This window comes from Zea mays, chromosome 6 (assembly GCF_902167145.1).
Source record: "Zea mays cultivar B73 chromosome 6, Zm-B73-REFERENCE-NAM-5.0, whole genome shotgun sequence".
NCBI lineage: Eukaryota > Viridiplantae > Streptophyta > Magnoliopsida > Poales > Poaceae > Zea > Zea mays.
Window position 1 is genome coordinate 170957091 of NC_050101.1, and position 9456 is coordinate 170966546.

The following is a 9456-nucleotide window of genomic DNA, read 5'->3' on the forward strand; positions in this document are numbered from 1 at the left end:
GTCGGTGACAGAACCCTATGGATGGGCAAGAGTGCGCGTAAGCGGCAAAGCCGACCGAGCCGAGGGATTCCTACGCCTCCGGGATACGGATACCTCACTCATCGCCTTCCGTGAAAAGCAACTCTCGCTCGCACAGACAATTCTGTTACCGACGAAAAGGTTCAGATACTCGAAACAAGAGGAAAAGAAGTGCAGCTTTACAACACGACGAGGGTGTGTCTGGGCCTCAGCGGCCGCAGAAAACACACGCTACAAGATAATCCGACCCTGCAGGCTCGGATCTTGATAGTTGAAGGGAGCAGCAGCACCCTCGGCATCAACTACACCTTCGGCGAGGTCCGACCTAGCCTCGGACGGCGAGGATCTCCAATCTGAAGGATGACATCATCACCACGCCCGGGCCATCACCGCCAGGGTCTTCTCTAGGAATCCGGCTCGAGCAGACGGCTCGGCCGGTCACCCCGAGACCTCGGCCAGCTGTCCCCCGAAGACATCAGCCCGGCCCGAGGCCTCGACAACTCAATTCCGGCGACGGTCCCACCAGTGGACGGCCCGGCCAGGCTCTGGTCGACCAGGTCTTCTTTTCGAGCCAACTCTGCCTCTGTCCGTGCTGACACCGCTACCCCTGGCTTCGGCTCATCAAAGAGCGGCCGAGGGGTTCCTTTAACTAAGCAAGAGAAGCCTTGGACAGCAAGGCCGATCGAGTCGAGGGACTCCTACGCCTCCGGGATACGGATACCTCACTCGTCACCTTTGCACGGGGCGACTCACGCTTGGTGAAGCGGTTCAGACAACCAACAGGCGAGTCTTAGTGCTCGAAAATGGGGAAAAACACGGCTCCGCGCCAAAAATACATACATGTTCAGGCCCCGACAGCCACAATGAACAAAAGACCGGCATTCAAGGTGCCATTACAAACGGAACTCCGGTTCCGTCCCCGCGGGTATGAACAACCTCCACACCGGGGAGCCTGCGGGGCGACAAATCCCGGGCAACTCGCCAGCGACTTCTGCAGCAGCAGCTATGGTCCCAGGACGGGCGCGGCCACCGGAAGGCTCTCGTTCGCGTCCCCGCTCAAGGGACGCGAACCAGACATCAAAGCCAAAGAGCCGGAGGCCGGCCCGTAGGCGGCACTGACGGCCTCGACGGTGGGGAAGCTTCCCCCGACTGCTACCACGTCAGCACCGACAACGGCGTCCGCCTCTCCACCAACGCCGCACCGGCGAACGCGGGCCGCTCCAAAGCGCACCGGCAGGTCCTCGCTCTCGTCCTCGCCACGAAAACGAGGAAGAGGGCGGAATGTTGCATCCTAGCTGGGCAGCAACAGTTCGCCTTCCCCGGCATGGCTGGAGGACGCCTCCTCCGCAGAGCTGGGGGATGGTTCCCACCACCAGAAGCTGGAAGATGAGGTGGCCAGCCGACCCGTGCGAGAGGTAGAGCCCCGGCTCGCCTCGCTCTCCGCCCCAGCAAGGATGGTAAGCATCCTTGAAGCTGAGGGAGGGGCGGGGGCCGCAGCCTGGCTTGCTCCTCCCCATCCAGGGGCTGGTGATGACCATCTTAGGTGACCACCGGCGAGGGGGTGCAGCCGGGCCGCGTGATGAAAATCCTTGAAGCCGAACGATGGCTGAAAGGTACCAACTTCCACGAAGTTGCGTTCCTCCAACGACAAGGCGGAAGGATTGCGGGTGTTCTCCATCTGGGGGCTCGGAAGGTGGAAAGACACGACACATGAGGGAGCGTGAAGACATGGTCGCTTTCCAAGGGGGTCACCCTCCTTTTGAAGGCGACTCTCCCTACTTGCGTCCTCAGCCGTCGTGGGCTGAGTCTTCTCTAACACGCTCCAAGCTCCTCCCCCTATGGCGCGAGGGCTGGGTCCCACGCGTCATGCAAGCTGGCCCAGGGCAGAAGAAGCCAAACCGCCGCGCGCGGTGCATGCAACCACCCAGCGGTTACAAGCATTCCTCCACTTTCGCCCAGACCAGCGGGTGAAAGGGCGGGCAGCCATGCAGGCGGCATGCAACTGCGCCAGGTGGGCGCACCCCTCCGACTTCCAACGCACCCAGCATGGGGGCCTAGGCCCACGCGTCATGCAACCGGCGCGCCGGTTGCTACGTGCGAGCAACTGCACCGCCACTCGCACCACTACCACGCCTCCTCGACTGCGGAACCAGTACCGCGGCTCGAGGCAACCCTGCGTACGACCCAGCAGTGCTAGCCAGGCGCGACGGTCAATACGGCAAAAAATGGGCCGGCAGTAATGGCGGTGGCAGGCGGGCAGGAGCAGCGGTCACGTCGTCAGCCAAGCTCACGTCCCATACAAGGACAGCGAGAGAACCCTCTCTCATAGCGTGAAGACGGCGCGCCCGTGTTCCGTTCCTCGAACGGCTCGCGCACGCGCAACGGCCGCCCCGGTCTCTTGCCCCGTCACATTAACTCCGCGGCGGGACAGGCGGTGCCTCTGGCATGAGAAGCAAGCGACGCTTCGCCTTCGCCATAATGACCGCGTCAAAAAAGGTACGCCACGTCATTCGATTTCGTATCATTTTCCTTTTCCTCTTTCTCTCTCTTACAACAGGGGCCGGGAAAGGGGGATGCCCCGAAAAGGATCCTTCTCCGAGAAGGAAACAGGCCCCGAGCCTCCCTACTGATCAGAGGTTCGAAGGCTGGCCCCTCGAAGGGGTTCAACAGCCGCCTCAGAGCGCTTGGGTTCTGCGCCCACTACTGGTCAGAGGTTCGAAGGCCGGCCCCTCGGAAGGGTTCAACGGCCGCCTCAGGCCACTCGGGCTCCGCGCCCACTACTGATCAGGGGTTCGTAGGCTGGCCCTCAAAGGGTTCACATCCGCCTCAGACACAGAGCGAGGGATGACCCTGGGTACGTTCGATACATAACCAAGGCTCGGGCTACGCTCCCGAGGTACCCTAGGACATCTCCGAGACCAGCGGGAACGATCTTGTAACAGAATCCCATCAGAGGGAGGCATCGAGCCCTCGGACCCCGTCGAAAGGGGACCGGGTCCGGCAGATCACCCACAGGTACTTTTGAGCGCGCCTCCGAGCCTCTAGCTGACCCCTAACAAATGGGGCACGGGCGTCCACTCGGATTACCCGCCAGCAGCTCACCGGAGACACCATGTTCGGCGCCCTCCGAGGGCAACATGGCGCTTTCCCCCCTCCTCCTTGTGGAAAGGCGACGCAGGGGCGTATGCAAAAAAGTCGAGTCTATCCTTGACCGTCCTCTCGCCCTGTGCAGAGGCTCGGGGGCTGCTCTCGCAAACCCGGCTCCGGCAAAACCGTTGACAGCGTCAACATACCAGCCTGAGAACTTGGGACCCGACCGTGCACCCGGGCTACGGCCAGCTCGCATGAGGGAACGACCAGACCAGCCGAAGCATTATGCAAGGCATTAAGACCTCGGAGGAGTCAAACCACTCCTCCGAGGCCTCGGGGGCTACACCCGGCGGGTGCGCTCGCGCGCACCCGCCGGAACAAAACGCAACCGAGAAAGGCTGGTCCCCTTGCAAAAAAAGTGCGACAAGAGCCTCCAAGCGAGTATTAACACTCCCTTCGAGGCTCGGGGGCTACTGTCGGGGACCATAATTAGGGGTACCCTCAACACTCCTAAATCTCAGCTGGTAACCCCCATCAGCACAAAGCTGCAAAGGCCTGATGGGTGCGACTAAGTCAAGGATCGGTCCATTCGAGGGACGCGATCACGCCTCGCCCGAGCCCAGCCTCGGGCAAGGGCAGCCGACTCCGGAGGATCTACGTCTTGCCCGAGGCCCCCCTCCAGCAACGGACACACCTTCGGCTCGCCTGAGGCCCAGTCTTCGCCAAGAAGCAACCTAGGCCAAATCGCCACGCCAACCGACCAAATCGTAGGAGCATTTAATGCAAAGGTGGCCTGACACCTTTATCCTGACGCGCGCCCTCCGGTCGACAGGGCCGAAGTGACCGCAGTCACTTCGCCGCTCCACTGACCGGTCTGACAAGAGGACAGCGCCGCCTGCGCCGCTCCGACTGTTGTGCCACTCGACAGAGTGAGGCTGACAGCAGCCAAGTCCGGCCCTAGGCGCCATGGGAAACTCCGCTCCGCCCAACCCAGGGCTCGGACTCGGGCTCAACCCCTGAAGACGACGAACTCCGCTCCGCCCGACCCCAGGGCTCGGACTCGGGCTCAACCCCAGAAGACGACGAACTCCGCTCCGCCCGACCCAGGGCTCGGACTCGGGCTCAGCCCCTGAAGACGACGAACTCCGCTTCGCCCGACCCCAGGGCTCGGACTCGGGCTCAGCCCCTGAAGACGACGAACTCCGCTCCGCCCGACCCCAGGGCTCGGACTCGGGCTCAGCCCCGGAAGACGACGAACTCCGCTTCGCCCGACCCCAGGGCTCGGACTCGGGCTCAGCCCCGAAAGACGACGAACTCCGCTTCGCCCGACCCCAGGGCTCGGACTCAGCCCTGGCCTCAGCCGACGGTCTCCGCCTCGCCCGACCCGGGGGCTCGGACTCGACCTCGGCCTCGGAAGACAGACTCGACCTCGACCTCGACCTCGGAGGACCTCCACGTCGCCCAACCCAGGGCACGGACTGACCACGTCAACAGGAGGCGCCATCATTACCCTACCCCCAAGCTGACTCAGGCTACGGGGAACAAGACCGGCGACCCATCTGGCTCGCTCCGCCAGACAAGTAATGATGGTGCCCCGCACGCTCTATGACGACGGCGGCTCTCAGCCCCCTTACGGAAGCAAGAGGACGTCAGCAAGGACTCGACAGCCCCGACAGTTGTCCTTCCGCCAGGCTCCAGCGCTCCTCCGACGGCCACGACACCACACGAACCGGGTGCCAAAACCTCTCCGGCTGCCACGATGGCATGTACTTAGGGCGCTAGCTCTCCTCCGCTAGACACGTTAGCACACTGCTACACCCCTCACTGTACACCTGGATCCTCTCCTTGCGCCTATAAAAGGAAGGACCAGGGCCCTCTTGTGGAAGGTTGGCCGCGCGGGGAAAGGACGGGACAGGCGCTCGTGTGAGGCCGCTCGCTCCCTCCCGCGTGGACGTTTGTAACCCCCTACTGCAAGCGCACCCGACCTGGGCGCGGGACAAACACGAAGGCCGCGGGATTTCCACCTCTCACGCCCGTCTCCCTCCGGCTGCCTTTCCCCCCTTCACACTCCGTCTCGCGCCGACCCATCTGGGCTGGGACACGCGGCGACAGTTTACTCGTCGGTCCAGGGACCCCCCGGTCTCGAAACGCCGACAAATATAGTCCAACGTTTTTACTATGTAGTTTCTCAAATTTATGTCAGAATTAATTCGTCTTATCACATGCCTCATGCACTTCATGTAACCTTTAGAACTGATCATTTTGATTGTCATTGTCTGATTGTCACGTTCATGAAAATAGCCGGTATTGGTTCTTCAATTACCGGTAAATCTATAAGTTCATGAAGTCAGTTAGTCTCAACTATGGCGGTATCTAATGTTGTAAGTTTTACTTTCATCGTTGACCTCATTAATATGGTTTGCTTGCAAGATTTCTATGAAACAGCGTCACCTCCAAGTGTTGAATGGCGTAACTCATAGTCCCTTTTAGATAGTGCAATACCCACTCAAGGGCATGTCAATAATCAACCCCTATATTGGAACAAATTGGTTGAGTTTTCTTACAGTAAACAAGATGTCAGACCTTATTGCACTAACCAAATATATACAGAGCTAATGATTTGAGACTATCCTACTTGATCCTGAGTTAGAGCAGATGTGCAATCACTATATCCAAAGTGACTCAAAACATTTTTCACGTAATCAAATTCCACAAGAGCAACCCCACAACTTCCTCCTCTCAATGGCTTTATGTTAATAATAACATCAGTCTCCCCCAAACCTTTTATTTTAAAGTTACTAAACAAAAAGTCTTTCACTTCCTTAATCAAATTAATACTATTTCAAAAAAATATTATATCATCCATATACAAGCACGAGACCACACCTTCTCCCCCAGCATACCGGTAATTTATCGGCTTCATTTACAACAAATACGGCTAATGTTAAAATTTTATCGAATTTCTCACATCACACTTAGATGCTTATTTTAGGTCATATAAATATTTTAATAATTTACACATCTTTCCACCTTAACCATTTGCGATAAAAAGCCCTCAATCTAATCCATATAGATAATAGATGTCTTCCTCAAGCTCTCTATTCACGAAAGCAAGCTTAGTGGATATATGAAGATATTTTACATTTGGACTATCTGTTCCTAACTGTTATCAATGTGTTCCGGAGTGAATTGTTCTGCTCTCGATTTTCGATATAGTTGATCGGTGTTCCGGGCCGATTCGTTTTCGTTTCTGGTTAGAAAATATGAAATAAAAAATGGTTAGAGCATCTTCTAGGGACTCTCTATTTTTTGCTATCTATTTTACTAGCTATTTATCTCTCCATAATGATTACACTTTATATGTAGCACTTTGTTCCAACAGACAAGTTAGTTTGGCTAGCCGAAGTGGCTAGCCAAGTTTAGCTAGAGAGGGGGACCAATTTAGAGAGTCAGATGACCGATAAGTTTAATGACTAGTCTGTTGGAAAATTATTTTGCTGATGAGTAGCTAAAATTGAACTTGATAAATCATTTGGCTAGTGTCTTGGAGATGCTCTTAGTGACTTCTCTTGATCTTTTCTGATCGTTCTCATCTCTATTGGGTACCTCTATGTATTGAGAATCGAGTTGGGTTCCAACCTTATTTATTATTGGCTCCACATTTATATCCACCTAAGCAATAAAGCACACATATTTTGTGTTTTATTAAAACAAAGTCCATCTATGATAACAATAAATAGATATCTGATTATATAGATCATATAAGAGAATTTTTATTTTAAAGTCGCGTCGTTCTCCAGAGGGGTTTTAGGTTTGCCCAGAACTATAGCGACTTGAAAAACTGAATGAAGTATAAAATGGAGTAAGCCGGATTATTAGCCAAATTGCGGGTTTTCCAATCCTGCAACTTTTCAGTTTAAATTAAACACACAACAAATTAAAAGGACGTGCAACTATTTCGTTCTTTTGTCCAAAGGCAGGATTGACCGATTGACGAAGAAACGGTTACACAGACTCAACGAACAGCAACAGTCAACAGATACTCCATCGAGTATCGACTAAAACGAGGACACAATACGGACGTCGTGACAACAATCACCACATACTTCTCCTTTTTTATTTTTATTTTTTTGCCTCTGACATTGTCCTCTTGACCAAAGTCCAAACCCACGACGACGATCCATGCATGCCGCCCATGCACCACCAGTGAACACCCCCTCATGGCGCCGCTCCGACTCCCGAGTCCAGACCACGTACGCACCATCACATCAGTACGGCGGGCACTTGCCGCCGGTGCCCGGCGCGTACATGAGCGCAGTCTTGGGGTGGAAGATGCCGCGCGCGCCCCTGGGCGCCGTGGCCGCGCGGTCCCTCACGAGGGTGAGCCCCAGCTTGGGGTTGGACGGGATGAAGGGCGCGGCGCAGAGCGCCGTCGGCGAGGAGCGGAGGTACAGCCTGCAGCTGCGGCGGTCGAACATGCCCACGTCGTACACCATCACGATGAAGTAGCCGTTCGTGTCGGTGGCCGTGCTCGTCTGGTTCAGCACCCGGTACTTGCTCTCCGCGTCGCCGTAGCACACCAGGCTCGCCGTCGCATCTGCATGCACGCATGTTTTATTCGTTCACAACGCTAGCTATATATTAGCTTCAGTTCTGGCGTCAACTGGGTGAGTAGAGAAACAGCTGGGCCTGCAAAACGATGAGTGGTCTGTGGATTAATTTTTCGAGAGACTGACTGGGGAGAGGGGACGCGTCCATGCCGCTGTTGTAGCCCCTGAGCTTGCAGGACTTGCAGTAGATGACGCCCTGGACGACGATCACGGGCTGGACCGGCGGCGGGACGTAGGATGATGCAGATGCAGGGGACGGCGCTGGCGCTCTGCTGGGCTTATACTTCGCCGGCTCGTCCACCGCCGTCGACGCGTGCGAAGGGAGGGCGGCGGCGAGGACGACGAAGCAGATCGCCACTACAACTGCCACCACGGCACAGTGGTCCTTCAAGGAGGCCATCGATGGGTCCTCTTGCTTGCCTCCTCAAAACTCAAACGACTGAGGAGTTCGTGTTGTTTAGCAACTCGACTGAAATACAATAATTGAAAGGAAGCTAACTGTGGTGTGTGGCGCTGTACGAACAGGCTGCGCTGATTTATAGAGAGGCGGGAGAGCTAGCCAGCTAGGGTTTCTCTCCCGTTTGCGCTTTCTCATCAAACAAACAAACAAACAAACTGAACCAGCTAGGCAGCTTGAGATGGAGAGCGCGCGCGGTCAGGCAGATTCCGTTTCAAGTTACTGCAATCTTTTGTCTGGCATTACCCGCAGGCCGCAACGGATGAGTGCGTCAGCTAGGTTTGTAAAAGTTAAAGATCAACGCAGGGCAGGGAACTGCGGGTTAATTTCTGAGCTGAATTATGTCTTCGACGACTGCTGCAGAATTACAGTGAATTAAGGAACAATGACTGCATGCATGCGTATCAAATTAAAGCTGGATCCATGCATGCATGCATGTGCTGCCATCTAACGACACAGCCCTGCGGCATCCGAGCAGCAACGGCTTGTTGCTAAACGACACACAAAAGGTAATGAAAGCTTAGGTGGTGTTCCAATCTCGCGAGATAAACTTTAGCAGCTTTTTTTAGCTACTTTTAGCCATTTGTAATCTAAACAGTAGAGCTAATGGTGGTAATTAAAGCTAAACTTTAGCACTTGAATTCATATAACTAAAGTTTATCCCGTGAGATTAAAACAGGCCTTACTCTGGCCACATTTATCTGTCTGAGTTCAACCTTAGGGCTTCTTTGGAATGTAGGAATTTTTAGATAAGTCATATACAAATTTCGTAGAAATCAGTTCATTTTCACATAAAAAATCCTGGAAACAGGGAAAAAACCTTTGTTCCAAAGAAGCTCTTAACAGTTAGCACCCATGTGCTGTGCATGTAACAATTTTGCTTTTACAGTACAGTAGTACTAGTATTCGGATGGTTTTTTTTTTTGGTTGGGGTGGGGACGTGGGGTGCATCGGTGTCCGTGTCTCGCTCGGAGATTTGTGCGGAACGGCGATCGTTGTTGTTACCCATCCAGACAAACGACATGGGATTAATTTCCGCAGTGGTATGCGTGTGGCGTTACTGCTACGACAAGCAAGCCGGTCGCCATGGCTCCCTGGATTTCCGGCCTCGGAAGCGTCCGTCTCCATGGATCGTTCGTTTACTTGTTTTGGGGGAAAGCAATCCATTTTTGCCTTGATTGATCTTTTCGTTTCAGTTTTCCTTTTTTTTTTCCCGTCCTCTCTTCGTGGGGTACTGGGGTATCGCTCTTGTTTCAGTTTTCTTTACGGACCTGCAGAGGA

The 9456-nt window shown here is 54.7% G+C and overlaps 1 protein-coding gene across 1 annotated transcript; it reads right to left on the reverse strand.

Annotated features, from left to right (window-relative positions):
* Positions 1-7076: 7076 nt before the first annotated feature.
* Positions 7077-8212, reverse strand: LOC100193845 (uncharacterized). Its single transcript, NM_001138927.1, is given in 2 exon segments — positions 7077-7705; positions 7845-8212. Coding segments are annotated over 2 exon segments (603 nt in total). The 5' UTR covers positions 8119-8212; the 3' UTR covers positions 7077-7376.
* Between the last annotated feature and the right edge of the window lie 1244 nt (positions 8213-9456).